General features: G+C 35.9%; 1 protein-coding gene across 2 annotated transcripts in view; it reads left to right on the top strand.

The window, feature by feature from the left end:
* Positions 1-12,421, top strand: part of NPHP3 (nephrocystin 3) — a 45,746-nt gene extending 33,325 nt beyond the window's left edge. For both annotated transcript variants that reach the window (XM_074195823.1, XM_074195822.1), the window contains exons 20-27: positions 2,642-2,831; positions 3,103-3,344; positions 4,467-4,542; positions 5,585-5,712; positions 8,157-8,397; positions 10,167-10,292; positions 11,310-11,425; positions 12,158-12,421. In XM_074195823.1, coding sequence (XP_074051924.1) covers positions 2,642-2,831; positions 3,103-3,344; positions 4,467-4,542; positions 5,585-5,712; positions 8,157-8,397; positions 10,167-10,292; positions 11,310-11,425; positions 12,158-12,338 — 1,300 coding nt within the window. In that variant the 3' untranslated portion in view covers positions 12,339-12,421. The remainder of the gene's footprint in view (positions 1-2,641; positions 2,832-3,102; positions 3,345-4,466; positions 4,543-5,584; positions 5,713-8,156; positions 8,398-10,166; positions 10,293-11,309; positions 11,426-12,157) is intronic.
* Positions 12,422-19,345: the final 6,924 nt, after the last annotated feature.

Genomic DNA, 19,345 nt, shown 5'->3' with positions numbered 1-19,345 from the left:
TGGAGACAGATTCATAGAAAGTGTCGTTGAGTCATTTTTAGTCATGTCTGACTCTTCATGATTCCTATTTGGGATTTTTTTGGCAAACACCCTGGAGTGGTTTTGCCATTTCCTTCTCCAGCTCATTTGATGGAGGAGGAAACTGAAGCAGAGTGAAGTGACTTGTCCAGGGTCACAAAGCTAGTGGATTTCAGCTCATGAAGATGGGTCTTCCTGATTCCAGGATGGGGAGCTCTGACCATTATATGCAGAAAACTGCAATATGGCCAGATTTACTCAAAAGGGAGAGTAAGAAGAGAGTAACTGGTTCATAAAATCATAGGGTTAGAATAATAATGTTTGTCCTTCATTTTTTTAAGGTTTTTTTTTTTTGCAAGGCAAACAGGGTTAAGTGGTTTGCCCAAGGCCACACAGCTAGGTCATTATTAAGTGTCTGAGACCAGATTTGAACCCAGGTACTCCTGACTCCAGGGCCGGTGCTTTATCCACTGCGCCACCTAGCCGCCCCTCTGTCCTTCATTTTCAAAAAAGACTATTCCATCAGGGAAGTGATGCCATGACAAGCACATGGATAGGATTTGAGTGAGGGGAGCTGTGCTAAGTCACCAACCTCACTTCCTCTTCCAGAGCCATCTGGGAATGGAGGCCAGATATGAATCAGGATGACTTGAGATGGTCCCAGATGTAAGGCAATCAGGGATAAGTGACTTGCCCACAGTCACATAGCTAGTAAGTGTCTGAGGTTGGATTCAAACTCCTGTCCTCATGATTCCAAGGCCAATGCTCTATCCACCAAGAGAGGTCATTTGGCCCTCCTCCTTATGTCAGCACCACCCCAGAGGAAGCCACTTCTTCTGATCATTCATGTTCTTTGCCTCTAAGGATCAGATCCCAGTTCAAGCACTTAGGCCTTTTATGAGCCCAGCATGTCTCTGCTACTCTCTGTGATGCTGTTTCCTCTATAAGATGAAACTGTTGGACTAGAGCCAATCTTCTTAACATCTCTGGAAACCTCTGGAACCCTTCTCAGAAGAATGTTTGTAAATGCAGACAATAAATTATATCAGATTGCAAAGGAAACCAATTATAATGAAATGTAGATATCCAAATTAAAAAAAAATTTCCAGACCCACGTTAAGAAGTATGGGACTAGGGGCGGCTAGGTGGCACAGTGGATAAAGCACCGGCCCTAGAGTCAGGAGTACCTGGGTTCAAATCTGGTCTCAGACACTTAATAATGACCTAGCTGTGTGGCCTTGGGCGAGCTACTTAACCCCATTGCCTTGCAAAAAAAACCTAAAAAAAAAAAGATGTATGGGACTAGATGAAAGGACAAAATTTCATGGTCCTTTCTAGCTCTGATTCTATGTCTAGTGGCACTGAGGTGAGGCAGTGGCTAGAGCACTAGACTTCTTGGAGTCAGGAAGATCTGAGTTCAAAGAGCCCAAGGCACTTACTAGCTGTGTGACCCTGGACAAGCCACTGAGTCCCTGTTTGCCTCCATTCCCTCAACTAAAAAAGGGGGTTAATAACAACATCTACCTCCCAGGATTGTTGGAAGAATTAAATTGTTAAAAGAATTAAATTAGATATTAATAATTGCAAATACTTAGTAGTGCCTAGTATGTAGTAGGTGTCTAGTAAATGTGTATATCCTTCCTTCCTATGTTTCAAATTCATTTTGAGACCAGAGGCCATGCTCAATGGAGTCTGATTAATGAGCATAATGTAATAAAAGGGCTATTCTTTGTGATTTTTTTCTATATCAGATCTATTTTATTTAGTGCCATGTTTGTTTTTAATATAGATTGCTGCATTAACATTATAACTTGGGACTTACTAAGAAATATCAGAATTTTTTTTCCTGTCATCCCATCAAATCTAAATGTTTGGATTTAAATATTTTTTATTTCTCTCTCTAGTGCCCTTTTTTTCAGGTTAACTTTTTAATTCTTTATGACCCCTAAACTAATTGTTCTTTGTTTTGTTTTTTCTGTTTTGGAGAATTGCAAGTCTCCCTTGAACTTGGAACTCTCTGCAAAAGAAACATGTTTTCTTTTGTCTTGCAGCTTGGTGATAAAAATGCAAACGAGGAGTCCATTTAGAGCCCATCATTTTTCTCAGCTTCATTAATTCATGGTCTTTTTTTCCCCCATTAGATACATTAAGAGTGATCCTGTCTGCCTCGATGGTGAATGTCAACTTAATGTGTTGGTGTCACTCCATAATCCTTCTCTGAACATACCTGTATTTGACTAGTCAAAGAGCTATGTTTCTTCATGGAAAATTCTTTGTAAAGACATTTGCTTGTTTTGCCTTTCATTTTTAAACAAAGCATAGAGTTATTTGTTTTCATAGTAACAGTTATTCTACATTTACTATTTAGTATAAAGTAACCACTGAATTGCAGTAAAGGGGGTAGATATATAGGATAAGTTTCTGTATATTATATCAGAACTGGAAAAAGTTCAATCTCAGACAAAACTAATATTGAGTTGGTATGGACTTTGTTTCCAAGTCATTGTATTTGTGTGTGTGTGTGTCTGTGTCTGTGTCTATCTATCTGTCTGTCTGTCCTGCCTGGGTCTGTGTGTATATGTATATGTTTGTAGTTTCTCATTAAATTATTATGTTAAAACAGAGGACATTTTGCTGAGTTACTGAGCTACTGGCAGCTCGTTGGGAGAGACAAGGGATCCATGGCTGCCGAATATTTTGATTCCTTGAAGCAATATGAAAAAAACTGTGAAGGTGAAGAAAGCATGATGTCTTTAGCTGGCCTCTATGAAACCCTGGGTCGTTTTCTCAAGGACCTAGGCCTTCTCAGTCAGGTAAGGGTCTTAGAGACTCCCTGGAAATGTGGATTTTCATATTGTAGATAAATGTATAGTCCTTTCCCCTTACTCTTACTTACCCTTACTCTCACTATTACTCCCCTTACTGATTTCCGTGTAGTTAGAAAGCAGGTCTCTAAGAGTTCTAAGTTTTATTTTGATTTCCATTTGAGAGCAGGCTGTTGTTTATTAGAAAATATCCATTAGAAAACAGATTTCGAAGAATTCTCGGTTTTAATTTGATTTTTTTTGGGGGGGGGGGGGACAGGCTATTGTTCCCTTGCAGAGGTCTTTAGAAATTCGAGAAACAGCTCTGGATCCAGATCATCCCCGAGTGGCTCAGTCCCTTCACCAGCTGGCAAGTGTTTACGTGCAATGGAAAAAATTTGGCAATGCTGAGCAGTTGTATAAACAAGCCCTGGAAATCCTGGAGAATGCTTATGGTTCTGAGCATCCTCTTATTGCCCGGGGGCTTGATGCCCTTGCCACCTTGTATCAGAAACAAAACAAGTAAGAGTGAAGCCATGTCAGGGGAGGAGGTTTGGATTGGTCTGTGTTTTAATCAGTCTCTCGCAATGGGGAATAGAAGTGATGAGCATGATGCGAATGTTCAGTGTATGTTTCTTGATTTTTATAACTTATGTATACAGTGTGTTTGAGTAGAATTACTTTGGATGGATTTGCATGAAGTAACAGCATCAGATAGGAACCACACTGCATTCGGCTTGTAACTAAGAAGTGTTGCAAGTTCAAACTTTCATTTTGCCTCACAAGACACTATAGAGCAAATTTCTGATGCAGTTAAAACTGCTGCAGTAGCCACTGGGAAGGTCGACCAAGTCAACCTGGAACTTGTGTCATCTGGTGGGACCTTGGGTCATCCAGTGTCACTGTGATGTGAATAGGACTATCATGATGTCCTGGGCTGGGAGATGGGAGACCTGGGCTCTAGCCCATTGAATGTCTGAACAGTTGGGCAAGTCCCTGCCTCCTGCTCCTCTTCTGTAACGTGGGAGAGTTGAATCAAATGAAATCTAAGATCCCTGGCAAGACTCATTCAGAAAACATTTATTCAGCTTCACTAGGTCCTAGGTACTGAGAGCACAAAGGCACCTCCCCTTCTTTCCTCACCTCCAAACAAAAACACTGTTCTGAAGCCCTAGAGATTGTTCTTATTCTGTTAAATTCTTTTTTTCCTAATACATTATTGTAGTATCTGGTTTTGTGTTTATGAGATGAGATACTTTCATTAGAAGTTTTAAATTGGGGTTGCTAGGTGGCGTAGTGGATAAAGCCGCAGCCTTGGAGTCAGGAGTACCTGAGTTCAAATCCGGCCTCAGACACTTAATAATTACCTAGCTGTGTGGCCTTGGGTAAGCCACTTAACCCCATCTGCCTTGCAAAAACCTAATAAAAAAAAGTTTTAAATTTCATAAGCATTCTTCTGATTTCTTTTTTGGTGGAGCAGTGGAGTTAAGGAACATTTTCATTGGATGAAAGTTCAGCATTATTTAGTAATCAGAAATATTTCTTCAGTTATGCATTTAAAAATATTTCATTTTTAACCAAAGTGATATTTGAACATGTGTTTCCTTCCTTTTAGCTTATTTTTCTCCTAAATTACTTTCTTAGATATGAACAAGCTGAACATTTAAGGAAAAAATCCTTTAAAATTCGACAGAAAGTTGCAAGAAGAAAAGGCAATTTGGTAAAGAATTAAAGTTTTTGTTTCATTTTGTATTTGAAACCTTAAGAATGATTAAAAACTGGATTTCACATAGTGTAGCACAGGCCTTTTTCCCTTCAGAAAGTCAGGGACTTGATCTTGAAGTGTTAGTTAAGGCCTTTCCAGTTTAATATGGTGGTTAGTTTAGTTAGTTCCAGTTTAATATGGTGGTGCATTACTATGGGTGGGGTAGGTAAGTTGTTCAATCAATCAAGAAAGGAGAGCTATGAACCCCTTTTGGATATTGAGCTAGATTGAGACTCTAAAAAATATTCAGGGAGATAAAGAAATAGGGCCTCTTTAACCAAGAGTCTGATCAAGATCTTTGCATATTAAATTATATGGAAACAAGAAAAAATTCCTCCCTTTCTCACAAACAAATTTTTAAAAGTTTTGTCAGGTTTTGTTTTTTAAAAATTAGGCATAATAATTTTATCTAAGCCTCATTTTTCATATCTCTATTGTGGAAATCATCATAGTGATAATACTTAAATTGTCTCTACCCTAAAGGATAAGAAATGTGCTCTTTAAACCCCAAGCCCTTCTCACCTGGAAGCTGTTTGTCAAGGTTTAAAAACCGCCCATGTCTAATTTTAATTAAGAAGTGGGAATGTTCAATAATGACTTAGTGAGTTGGTTTATAATTCTCTTGTTTTTAAATTGTTCGTTCTTTCGTATGGTATCAGTTAAGTTGAGACTTAAAAAAAAAAAGTAAATTTCTTAATGGGCAATCAAGAGACCAGCCTTATGATTCCAATTTTGCCCATTTAAAAAGAAATGAAATGAAACCTAAAGTTTGCTAGCAAATCATTTTCTGAAACACCATCATGTGCTTGAAAACAAGCATTTTTAATGAAATTTAGCATGTGAATGATGAAAATCCCTGGATCAGGATGATTTTTAATGAATAATAATTTTAAATTAAGATAGGACTTAAATAATTATAAAACAAAGAAAATCTACTTAACAAGCAATTATAAATTGCTTCAACTGATGACTGATTTTTTTTTCCTTTGTGTTTTAGTATGGATTTGCCCTCCTACGTCGACGGGCCCTACAGTTAGAAGAACTTACATTAAGCAGAGACACACCGGATAATGCTCGAACCCTCAATGAGCTAGGTGTTCTCTATTATCTGCAGAATAATCTTGAGTAAGTAGTGCATTGACCAAAAACTAAGTAAAGATATGCTGTGCTTTGACTTCTAGCTAGGCTTGTGATAATACATAAGAAAGTTTCTCTTACATCCATTCTAGAAGGTTACTCCACTTGGTTCCAGATTCTTTATGTAATCTGACAAGTGGAGAAGTTCTAAACAGTTAGTTAAATCAACACCTGGAGTTGATTACAGCTCAAATCATGAATTTCTGAATGCAAATTTTAGACTTAAATTTAAGAAACTAGGGAAAAATCATCAGACCATATAGGTGTGACCTTAATAATATCCCTTATGATTATAAAGTGGAGAGGATGAATATATTTGAGGCACTGGGTCTGGTAGATGGAGGAGCTGGAGAACTAGGAACATATAGTTCACAATATTGTATAAAAGACAGCAAGAAGAAAATATTTGACAGAAAAAGAAAATAAAAATGGATATCTGATAAGGTTTTATAAATAGCTGATGAAAGAAGGAAGGAAAAAGGGCAAAATACAGAATTCCAGAGAATAGTAAGAAGAGATAAGAATGCTTTCTTAAATGAGAAACAACAGTTAGACCAAATTGGAACAACTGATGGTTTAAAAGGAATGTGACAGGGTTGTATATTGTCACCTTATTGATTTAACATATGCAGAATACATCATCCTAAATGTCCGGCTGAATAAATCAAAAAACAGAATTAAGGTTTCTGGGAGAAATATCAACAATCTCAAGATGTATAGATGATACCACTCTAATGGCTGAAAGTGAAGAAGAATCAAGAAACTTCTTGATGAGGGTAAAAAAAGGAGATTGTAAAAGCTAGCTTGAAGCTTAATATCCAAAAAACTGAGAACTTGGCAACTACTCCCATTCCTTCCTGGAAAATCGAAGGAGAATGGAAGCATGTCAGATTTTATATTCTTGGGCTCAAAGATCATGGCAGAAGACAACTGCAACCATGAAATTTAGAGATGCTTGCTCCTTAAAAGGAAAGCTGTGGCAAATCTGGATGGCACACTAAAAAGCAGAGCTATCACCTTGCCAACCAAGGTCCATATAGTCAAAGTTGTGATTTTTCTAGTAGCAATGTATAGCTAGCAGAGTTTGGACTATGAGGAAAGCTGAGCTCAACAGTTGTGAGGCTCAAGAAGGCTTGAATGTCCCTTGGAGAGCAAGAAGATTAAATCAGTTTCTTAATTCAGACTATTCACTAGAAGGTCAGATACTGAAGTTGAAGCTGAAATACTTTGGCCACATTATGAGAATATGGGATTCACTGGAAAAGACCCAGATATCAAGAAAGATGGAAAGCAAAAGGAGAGAGCAAAGGATAAGTTGAGTAGATAAGTGTCATGGAAGCAATGAACGTGATTTTAGAGAGACTTCAGGAGATATGTGATCCATGGGGTGAGGAAGAGTCCGACACAATTCAATAACAAAATGTTGGGGGGGGCTCAGTATTTTGGCATCTAGGTCTAAGTATTTAACTTTAAAAAAAAGTAATTGTTCAATAACATAAATGCATAGTGTTTAGCAAAACAAAGACTGCCATCCTCTTAGTATATCAGTCGATGTGGCAAATGATAATCAAAGGTAAAAGACTCAGTTATATAAACCCAATGATTTCATCCATGTGGCTGCTCTCTCTCTTCCAAAACTGATCCAATTATTCTCATATCATGATTTAGAACTTTTAATGAATTGCTGTGGTCAATTTGCTCATGTTGAATCCCTCCATCCCTAGCTAGGTACATCCTTTAGAAAAATGTTAGCCCAAATAAAGATTTTCCCTACTCTCCTTGTGGGGTAATATTGGTTGTTGAATTAAGTAAAGTACTGAAAATGTTAAATCTAGGAAAAATGAATTCAGATGGGAAATTCTACCCCCTGGTCAAAAGACTCCTTGGCATCAATATAGAATTAGTAACTAAGAGCAAGGACATTTCTAAGGGTTTTTTCCCCTTCCTTTAATTTGTGAAGAAGTTTTTATTTGGATTTTATTTGTACTATAGAAAGAATTAAAATCGTTGCAATCTTTGGATTTCAAAAAAATATTACATTTAGACCATTGTATTAGAATCTATTAGCAATTAGCTATTTTAGGAATATTGAGCTCGATTTTTTTAAAGAACTTTTGTTTTAAAATCATTCATTTTAAAATCTTATGCAAATCCTGTTTATATCATCTAGGTTGGGAAATGGAACATTGAAGCCATTGTTTAGGTAATTCATGTCCCAAAACTTGCATTTAGGAAAACAATTATTTGGGGATTTTTTTATAGGAGGACAGGATATTGGTCCCAATTCTCTAAACTGTCTACTTAATGTGTTAAAATATAAAATATTTGCTCAATATTCCATTTCATTTCACCTGAGGAGATCGGGCCTTACAAGAGTTTAACTGTATAGACCCCACTGATTACCTTAGTATTTGGGTTGTTACTTTTTACAGAGCTGCTGATCTATTTCTGAAGCGTTCCTTAGAAATGAGAGAGCGAGTCTTGGGACCAGACCATCCGGACTGTGCACAATCTCTGAATAACCTGGCTGCTCTCTACAATGAGAAGAAGCAATATGCAGAGGCAGAAGAACTCTATGAACGAGCCCTGGACATCAGGAGGCGAGCATTGGCCCCCGATCACCCTTCGCTGGCATACACAGGAAAGCATCTCGCAATCCTGTACAAGAAAGTGGTCAGTGTTCATTCTAATCATGCTTCTTTATCTACATAGGTTATTCCGTTTAAATCAGCAGTAGTCAAATAAACGATTTCACTTTTCTTTGATAACTTTTCTTTAGGCTGTTATAGTGACTTTCTATTCTATCAAGTAAATGGATAGCTAAAAGTCCATTTGCAATTTGAGCCTCATGAAATTATGACGTAGATAAGGGCAGCTTTGTGTCTTAGGAGAAAGTACATTGGCCTAGAAGTCCAACTTTGCCATTGACCATCTGTGCAACCTTGGGCAAAACACTTAATCTTCCTGTGCTTCAGTTCCCTCATTTATGAGATGAGAGTTTAGACAAGTTGTAGAAGACCCCTTCTTTAATTAAATGAGATCTCAGAGGCCCATATATTGGGTTCACACTTTACATCAGAATTGTAAATGTTATGTCAGCATTTTTACCAGCATGGTGATTTTAGGCTATGGACCCTATTTTTAAATGATATCTTTTCAATTCTGAAGTGATTCTTCCATACTTCCTTAAAGTATGAAAAGAAGTGGCCATGATTTCCTGTCACTTGTCTATGATTTACTGGATTGTCTCTGAGAGTTGTGATGGCCAAAAAATAGATCAATAGGCAGCCAATCTGCCAATGAGCCCATTCTTAGACACAACTGAGTCTATCCCAGGACTTAGACTTGAGGTCTTTCTGGCTTATGAAAGTACCTACCAGGACTTGCCTTCAGTTGACAGAATAAGAAAGAACCAAAGCAGGCACTGGCACAGGTTCACCCACAAAGACTGAAAACACCCAATTGCCTCAAGCCCCTCAAGGTAGGGTCTAAGTGGCCTCTTCTGTTCCTTGAGAATTTTTTTTGCATAATCCTTTCCCCTCTGAATCAATAATATTATAAATTGAGCAGCCCCTGCATCCACCCCTTTGTGTATAACCCCTTCCAGAGCAAAGTTATCAGGATTATTATGAAAGATGAGAACACGACACAAAATTTATTCTCCAAACTTTGGAGAAGAATCTGACATCAAAATATATAAAGCAGTTGGAAACCAGAATGAGTTCTACAAGTAAAGAATTAAATACAGTAAATAAGTCAACGAGTTCTTTGCTGTTGGGCATTTCTGTAGAGAGATCTGTTCAAGGGAAGGAAAGTTAAGAATTATTCAGATGTTTGCACATTTCAGTCCAGTAGCCGATGCTATAGTGAATTCAGACTGATGTCCTATTGCTTCAGCTTGAAACAAATCAGTTATAACAACATAATAAGGAATATTTGCAGCAGTTCCTCTTATGTAGGATTTAACACTGTCTAGTTTCCCTTGTTCTTTGTACTGACCACCAGCATATTTGGGAACATGCCTCCAAGTCCTTGGAAATGTCAGCTGTCACATCCTACCACTCACCTATAAGCTATAAGTTTAGTACTATAGGCCTGGAATTTGTAAAATATGGTTTTGAACTCTCATCGTCCTTGCCCAGTCTCGTTTATCCCTGGAACACAAGGCAGTAACTGGATGTGAGTTTTTCATAGGACAGGAATCATTTTGAACTTTTATCTTTGTGTCCCTACCGTACATGCAGTACATTGTCTTATCTGTGGTATGGGTGTTTAAATGTTTGTTGAGTTAAGAAATGAATTAAATCTTGAGAGTAGTTGAGGGAAGTTAGTGAATTTATTATTCATAATTGATCTTGAGCAGTGAACCAGGAGATAATTCTATAATGTAATTCTTTAAAAAAAAACAGCTAGTTACTTTCTTAATATTTCTTATTTTCTAGGGGAAACTTGATAAGGCGGTGCCATTGTATGAATTGGCTGTAGAAATACGTCAGAAATCTTTTGGTCCAAAACATCCTAGTGTAGCTACTGCCTTGGTAAACCTTGCTGTTCTTTATAGCCAGATGGTAAGTTCCATGACTTTTTAACTTCAAAAAATCCTCTTAAAGTATATGTCAAAAGATCCATGTTATTCTCAGTGTATTTGCACTCCTCTAATGCAGAAATATTTCATGCAGCTTCATGAGTGGCTGAAGTAAAAAAAAAAAAACCACAGCAAAAAAAAAAAAAAACCCAAAACCAAACACTCATCATCTGATAAGACAATTTTCCATTGACAGGCCTCTTCACATTTAGCTCATTTGTTCCTTAAATATGGCAGCTCCAAACTGTTGCCAGGCTAGTACCTTAAGCCTTTCCAATCAGATGGAATAAATAGTACATTTTCTTAAAAGAAATTTAACTTAAAGTTTAAAGGACAAGTTTAATGCCTTTTGCTGTCTTTTACTTGTCTTCATACTCTTAATAAAGTAGGGAGACAATGATGCTCTAAAACCTTTAACTGATGCCAGTTCCTAGTGTACAAGTGGGCAAGACTGAAATGCCAACAGAGGACAAGATTTAGTGATTCCTGCAGAGTCAAGAAGGCTTGGAGACCAGAGAAAGTGCTGAGCTAAATATCTGTTACTAAAGGAATAGCTTGGTCACAGTTCAGAGGCTCATCCTCTGAGACTAGTGTGCCCTGCTCTGATCTATATATTGCCACTCTTAAAGACTTTCTATCAAGTCAAAGAGCTTTTGCCCTCTGTAGTGATGAAGAGGAGTACTGATATAGATAAAATGATAGATTGTTGAAGTAATTTTTTTAAAAAGGAAAGAGGCAGGAGACAAAGCAAGTAAAACTGAAAACTTATCTGATTTAAAAGTAACTAAATTAAGACACAAGATCACTCATCCAGTAACCTTACCATACTCCTGGTTAAGAAACTGTTTCTTTATTCTCTTAATAAAAGTGTTTTTTCTAAAAAGTTATTTTATTTTTTCAAGTGCATATTAAAATAAGTTTGATGCATGAATATTAATTTAACCAATTAAGGATATTTACCATATATTAATAAGCATCATGTTTATTTCTTTACTAAAAGAAAAAACCTGTTGAAGCCTTGCCATTGTATGAACGAGCATTAAAGATTTATGAAGACAGTTTAGGTCGGATGCACCCACGAGTAGGTGAAACGCTAAAAAATCTGGCTGTTCTGAGGTAAGATTGTTATCCTTTCCCCTCATATAGTTGACCTCTTGTAGGGGAAAAAAGATATTTTTAATTTTTTTGCATACTTTACAAATGAATATAAAAAACTTACTAACAAGTACATTTGAAGATGGTTGGGGAAAATAATTATTCCCATATTTCCAAGTAACATAATTTCATACACTGATGGTAATGGAAAAACAGGATACCAGTATTTATTATTTTCTACCCTAAAATTTTAACTGGTGTTAGAATAGATGATATAGGCTCCTTGATGGCTAATGTATATATAGTTCAATTAAAAAATACTGAGTGAAGTGTTAAATATGATGTCCCAACAGATCCCAACATTTTTATGATAGCATTCCTGTGTCATGGGATGGAGGGTGGAGAATTTATCATGAATTGATTGTGACATTGGCACAAAAGGCAACAACAAAACTTGTTTAAAAACTGGCTGCCATGTCCTCCATGTATTTCCTCCATCAGTGCTACTGAGTCCCCTTCTCTCCTGTCCATCCTAGCCCAGGGATAGATCCCCAGAAGCAGGAGAGAGGAGATTGTGGGATTGGAGGCTTCTTTCATCCTCCTGAGTGAATAAATGCACTTGCTCAGATGCTCCCCACCAGCTGATTTTCTTCCCAGTTTTATTGTCCACATCACCACCTCATCCTATACACTCTTTAAATGCTCATGGTAATAGAATTACCACTTTTTAAACTTCTCCTCATTTTCTTTAAGCTATGAAGGAGGAGATTTTGAAAAGGCTGCAGAGCTCTACAAAAGAGCAATGGATATAAAAGAAGCGGAAACATCTCTGGTCGGAGGAAATGCACTCTCGAGACATTCATCCAGCGGAGACACATTTAGTTTAAAAACAACCCTTTCCCCCAATGTTTTCCTTCTCCATGGACAAAGGTAGCAGTCTCCATATTAAGAACATGTGCTAATGAAAGGCCCAAACTAGCCAACCTAAAGCAAACATCAATGCACTTTACAACGAATTATTCAAGCCATAACAAGGTGGTTTTTGCTTCTTACTTTTTAAGAGTTAGTCTCTGGCTGGCTCATGCTAGTGTTTTGTGATATTTATATGGGACACAGTGACTCAGGGGATAAAATGAGTCAAAAGAGAGGGATACCTTGTGCCAGGTTTTCTTCAAAATTACTTCTAGAGTGTGACAATTCTATACCAGGTAGATTGAGATGCCCTGCCATCTCTTGGCACAAGCTCAATCAAGTTTCACATCAGCAACTCAAAGATTCTGGTCACCTTTACTCTTCCAGATTTCAACAACATACTCTTTTTCAAAGTTTTATTCTTCTAAGAAGCAGCCCTACCTCCCTGTCTACCTCGTAGAGATTTTGAGGATTAAAGAGATATCTTGATTTGACTATTTGAACATAAACTATTGTATTAAGCATTGGCTGCTACATTCTCATCCCTTCTTCCACTGTCACTTTTTAAGAAAACTATGTTAATATGTAATTACCTTTTTTTAAAAAAATGAATTTCTATATAAATGGCTCCTATTTTTCTATTGTTCTTCACAATACTTAGGCATTTGAGATAATAAAAAATATCATACCTCATCATCCCAAATCTTTTATGAACAAATTTTTGACTAGTTAAAATATAATTTTGACATTTTCTCACTTATAAGCATACTTATTATGCAAAATCAGTCCATTCATCACTTACATTTGAAACACTTACCTGCTGTTTCTTATACTGAAAATGAAGCAATTTTAAGATGAATTCACCATGTAAAGGAAATTGCTACCTCCCACCTTAGATGTCATTTTGTATTGATATGTAGATATAGAATTTTTGATAGGTCTCATATGTCTGTAGTTTTTATTGTGTAACATGCCTTAATTGCAAAGGTGAAAATGACATAACTTATTCCACTTTTAAAATAAAAATGGAAAACTGTCTTCCTCATCTCCTGGTTTTCATTAGATTGCCAAATTCTCTACCTAGCAGCCAAAGTGATTTTCCTGAAGCACAGTTCTGTGTCAAACATGATCAATAACTCCAGTGGCTCCCTATTGTCTCTAGGATTAAAAACAAAATTGGTTTAGCATTAGTACAGTCTGTCAGCAAACCTTTCTTTCTGGCATTATTACATGATGCTTATTTATACATGCTGGAGGCCAGCCACCCTGGTCTTGTTATGCATCCCATAGGATCCACCTTTCAAACCTTTCCACAAGCTGTGCCCCCACATCTGGAAGGTATTCCTTCCTCACTTCTACCTTTTAGAATCCCTCGTTTCCCCTCAAAGCTCTTCTCAAACAGTATTGTGTTTTTTAAACACACACACACACACACACACACACACACACACACACACACAGCTGTCTCCTTTGATTATAAGCTCCCAAGGGCAGAATGTTGCATTTTGGTCTATTTCCAGTATCTTGGACAGGGCCTGGCAACTAGCAGGTGCTTTATAAATGCTTGTTGGGGCATTTTGACATACTGCAATACCCTGGCTCCCATTACATAGCAGTTTATTTTTAAAAGAGAATTGTTCTGTTCAGGTTATAGTAGCAAACAAAATAATTTCTTAAATAAAACTGCAAAGATTGTAAATCCTAGAGAACTGGTCTATTTGAATAGCTAAATGAGCTTTCAGTCATGATTCCATTTATATATTTAACTATATGTGTGTGAGTATACATATATATTTCACTATCCAAAAGAAACAAAGAAATATTTCAAATAAATATTCTAGGTGCCCTTTTTTAATGATAGGATCCAAAAATATTTATCCTGAATTATCTCTTAAGTTATATAATTTAACTTTGACCTCTGCAAAACTTTGTAATTCTTCTATCATAAATTTGTCTACCAGTTCATATATTATATAGACATTTTTTTTTAGGTTTTTGAAAGGCAAATGGGGTTAAGTGGCTTCCTCAAGGCCACACAGCTAGGTAATTATTAAGTGTCTGAGACTGGATTTGAACCCAGGTCCCTCCTGACTCCAGGGCTGGTGCTTTATCCACTGCGCCACCTAGCTGCCTCTATTATATAGACATTTTTAAAGAAAAGGAGACTTGCTATGAAACATTCTTTTTCTTTGTGGTTGTGGCAGTGGTAGCAACTAGATCAATAGCTAAGAGCACTGGGCCCAGTGTCAGAAAGACTCGAGTTCAAATGTGAACTCAAACATTTCCTAGCTGGTATGACCCTAGGCAAGTCACTTAACCCTGTTGGCCTCAGTTTCCTCAATTCTATAATGAGCTGGAGAAGGAAATGGCAAATCACTCTAGTATCTTGCCAAGAAAACCCCAAAAGGGGTCACAGGGTTGAACTTGTCTAAAACAATTCAACATCAAAGGCCATGGATGGCATGTTGGATGACAAGATACAAAAACATCCATTGGGTTGAAACTATTAAGAATAAAATTTAATAATGAAACATTCAGATATGAAAAATTCATACTCACCAGTAAAAAATAAAGGAAGTTTATTTATCTGAACATATTGCGGGGTTTAGTGTACTACAGGCTCAAAAAGAATCATCTGCACAACCTGGAAAAACTGATGTTGCCAAAGGAATAAATGATGTTTGGGGACAACTGAAGACATAGCACCCCTGTACTTTTGCTGATCAAACCATGTGAAGTGTTGTGTCAGTTTGAGGGAGGATATTGGCAAGGAAAAGAGCATGCAGGAGGACACTAGAATGATCAGGGACCTTGAAATCATGAATGTTCAAGGAAAGATCCCAGGGATGTCCAGCCTGGAGGAGACAAGATGTAATGGACACATCAGAGGTCAGAACTAGGAGCTATGGTAAATGTTTCTTAAACGCAAATAGAAATTTCCAACACAACCATTAATTCAAGCTCTCCCAAAGTGAAATGAGAAAAGTCACAAGGTAGCAATGTGCCCATTACTAGGGAGAGAGGGATGTCTTCCAGCAATAATTGGCTGGTTTTAGAGAGGATGAGGTGAGGGTGGTGGTGGGCTAGAGAAGTAGTATGCCACCTGGCTCTGGAGAGAGAGGGGACCTAAGTCCAGGTCCCAGTTCTTTCTGCCTGTGTGACCCCAAGCACTTTTAAATAAATATCCCTGGATCAATTTCTCTGTTAAATTAGGGGACTTCACATCTATGATCCTAGGATCCAGTCCCATATGAAAGAAAAAAATTTAATTGTTCAAAATCATTAAAAATCAGAAATATAAATTCTGAGGTTATCAGCTCACCATCCATTTATGAATATGGTAAAAGGGAAAATTCAAAGCTGAAGGGGCTGTCAGAAGACAGACATGCTAGCCCTCTGGAGCTGTGAAGTGGTTCAACCAATTCTGGGAATTGCTCCATTCAAGAACCCCATACTTAAGTACCAAAAGATTCATAACAGCATAATTTGTAATAGGAAAATGCTAGAAATAAAGTTATTAACAATCTCAGGGAAATGATAGAACAAGAGAAGTTGTTAACCTGTTTTCAAGAGGAAGGTACTTTGAGGGGATTTTTCAGGAAGTGCCCAATTTTGCAGAAACACAAGGTCCCAATTAAAAAAATAATTACCCTAAAGTCTTCAGGCTCTTTACAGACTCAAATTTCTTTAGTGTTGTATAAATCTTATAGTACCTATAAAATACATACATCACTTCTAAAATTGAAGGAAAATGCAATAAAACCATTGAATTAAAAATAGAGGTTGATTTTATGAAAAAATAAAATAAATCATTATAAAAAAAGAAGAAACTAAGTCACTAGAATTAAAAATGAATATACTACTAATGAAGATAAAATCAAAGCAATTCTAAGGAGTTAGTTTGCCCAATTATATACCAATAAATTTACTAATTTAAGTAAAATGGAATACTTACAAAAATACAATCTACCTAGTTTAACAAAAGAGGAAATGGAATATCTAAATCTATATTAGAAAAAGAAACTGAACAGACTATAAATGAATTTCTAAGAAAAAAGCATCAGAACCAAATAGTGAATTCTAACCAAACAGTTAAATTATTTGGAATACTTGGCAAAGAAGATCTACTAAATTCTTTTCATGCGAAAAATAGAGTACTAAAACCATAAACCAGAAAGAGCAAAAAAGACAGAAAGAAAATTATAGCCCAATTTCATTTATGATTGTGGATGCAAAAGTTCTAGATAAAAATTAGCTAGAAGATAGAATATATCACAAAGATATTTTACATTGCAACCAAGTGGAATTTATACTAGATAGTAACATAATGAAAACTATAAAAATACCTGATTCTTTCAATATCAAAAGTACTAAAAACTATCAACAGATGCAGAAAGAGCTTTTGCAAAATATAATACAAGTTCCTAATAGAAACACTTGAAAGCATAGCTGTAAATGGATTTTCCCTTAAAATAAGAAACATCTACCTAAAATCAGCAAAGCATTATTTGTAATGGAGATAGATTAGTAACCTCCCCAGTAAGATCATGAGTTAAATAAGAATATCCCTTATCACCAATATTATTCAATATTATAGGAAAAATGGCAGGAATAACAATAAGAAGAAAAATAAATTGAAAGAATCAGGATGGGCAATGAGGTAATAAAACTATCCCTTTCTGCCAAAACTATGATGGCATACTTAGAAAATCCTAGAAATTCAACTAGAACATTAGTTGAAACAATCATTTTAGTAAAGTTGAAAATAAAATAAACCCATATAAATGATAAACATTTTTATTTATCATCAACAAAACCCGGCAAAAAGTGATAAAAAGATACAGTATAAAATACTGGAGAGTATAGCCAAGACAAATCCAGGAACTACATGAATGCATTCATTAAACACTTTTTATAGAAATAGTCAAATTTAAATAATTGGAGAAATACTAATTATTCAAAAGTGAGCACAATATAATAGAAAAAGACAATTCTACCTAATCTGATAAAATGTTTATCCTTCACTCTCAAAAAAGACCATGCTATCAGGGAGGTGATGTCAGGATAAGCACACAAACTGGATTTTAGTGAGAGGATGCTGGGCTAAGTCACCAGTCTCACTTTCTCCTCCAGAGCCATTTAGGTTCAGTGACCAGATATGATTCAAGATGATTGGAGATAGCCCTAGATGCAAGGCAATCAGGATTAAGTGACTTACCCAAGGTCACAAAGCCAGTGTCAAGTATCTGAGGCTAGATTTGAACTTTTGTCCCCCCCTAATTCCAAGGTCAGTGCTCTATCTACTATGCCACCTAGTTGCCCATTTTCCTAAACTATTTATTCAATGTCATCCCAATTAAGTTATCAAAAATTATTGAGCTAGTAAAAAATTAAAAATTCATTTGGAGGAACAAAAGGTCAAGAATATCAATGAATTAATGAAAAAATAATAAAGGAAGATTTAGTGGTACCAAATCTTAAACTATATAAGACAGATATCATCAAAATTATCAGGTACTGGTTAAGAAATGGCAAGGTAGATCAGTAGAACAGAATAGACATACAATAGTAGTATAATAACCTTGTGTTTGACAAATGTAAAGATTTAAGTTTTGGGGATAATTATTCATTATTTGGAAAAACTGTTCAGAAAACTGTGAAATCTGGGAGAAATTAGGCACAGATCAATATTTTACCCCATTTACCAAGATAAAATCAAAATGCATACTTTTCCTGGATATAAAGACTATCATGAGAAAATCAGAGAAACATGGAACATATTATCTATCAGACTTATAGATAGAAGAATTTATGAATAAATGAGATAGAAAGTATTGAGGTATAAATTAGATGGTTTTGATTAAACTAAACAGGATCTGTACAAATAAAACCAATGAAACCAAGATTAGAAGCAGAAAATTGAAGAAAATTTATAGACAGTTTCTCAAATAAAGGTCCCAAAATATCCCAAAAATAAGTCAGCCCTCAATTGATAAATGGTTAAAGCAGATGAACAAGCAGTTTTTGGAAGAAATTAAAGCACTATATAGTCATATGAAAAATACTCTAAATCATAATTGATTATAGAGAAATGCTCTCTTGTGATCAGCAAGAAACTGGAAATTGAGGAGCTACCTGTTGACTGGAGAATGGTTAAACAAATTATGAATATGAATGTGATGGAATACCACTGTGTCAAAAGAAATGATGAGCTCAATGATTTTAGAAAACCATAGAAAGACTCACATGAAGTCATAAGAGTGAAATGAGCAGAACCAAGAGAACACTGTATGCACAAATACATCACTGCTTAAAGAATATCCTGATTTTTAATAATATACTCAACTCTACTACAGAAGACCTATGAAGGAAGATGCTATCCACTTCCAGAAAAAAAAGTGACAGTGTGTCTAATGGTGGCTTTCTCTAGTACAGGGTGGGAAGGGAAGAAAAAAAGACAGGCACACAGCAGAGAAAAGAAAACAGAAGCACAGAAAAGCAGGGTAGTTTTGAAAATGATAAGTAGTACTTATTAGTTTTTTTAAAAAAGTATACTTTATGAAATAAGAGATTCATGATTTCTTATTGAATGCTCTTTTAGTCTTGCGCTATATACACGGAAATAGTTTTTCTTTTTTTTATATTTAAGCTCATAATGAATAAAAAATTTTAAAAGAAAACTCTTTTTAACAATTTCATTTCATCTCAGGTCCAATACTGATTGCTCTGTTACTCTTTCTAATACAAAGAAGTCCTTCAGCCTGGATGAAAGGGGCACTATACCCAGAAGAACTGGCTACCTTTCCCTTTATTTCAAACTAAAGATTAGGATATCTCATTAGGATAGAATGAGAAAAGTTACACCTGAGCTAAAATTTAAAACACTGGACCTCCAAGTCAAGGATAACCCATTAAAACCTAGCATTTATTTTCCAGAAGTACTGTTCTACTATGTGGATGTGGACATTAAATATATGTTTATGTGCATATATACATATATAACTTAATATTAAACATTAAATATATATG

This window comes from Macrotis lagotis, chromosome 7, assembly GCF_037893015.1.
Source record: "Macrotis lagotis isolate mMagLag1 chromosome 7, bilby.v1.9.chrom.fasta, whole genome shotgun sequence".
In the NCBI taxonomy this organism is placed as follows: Eukaryota; Metazoa; Chordata; class Mammalia; order Peramelemorphia; family Peramelidae; genus Macrotis; species Macrotis lagotis.
The sequence above is the reverse complement of the archived record's forward strand: the minus strand, read 5'-3'. Positions and strand labels throughout refer to the sequence as shown.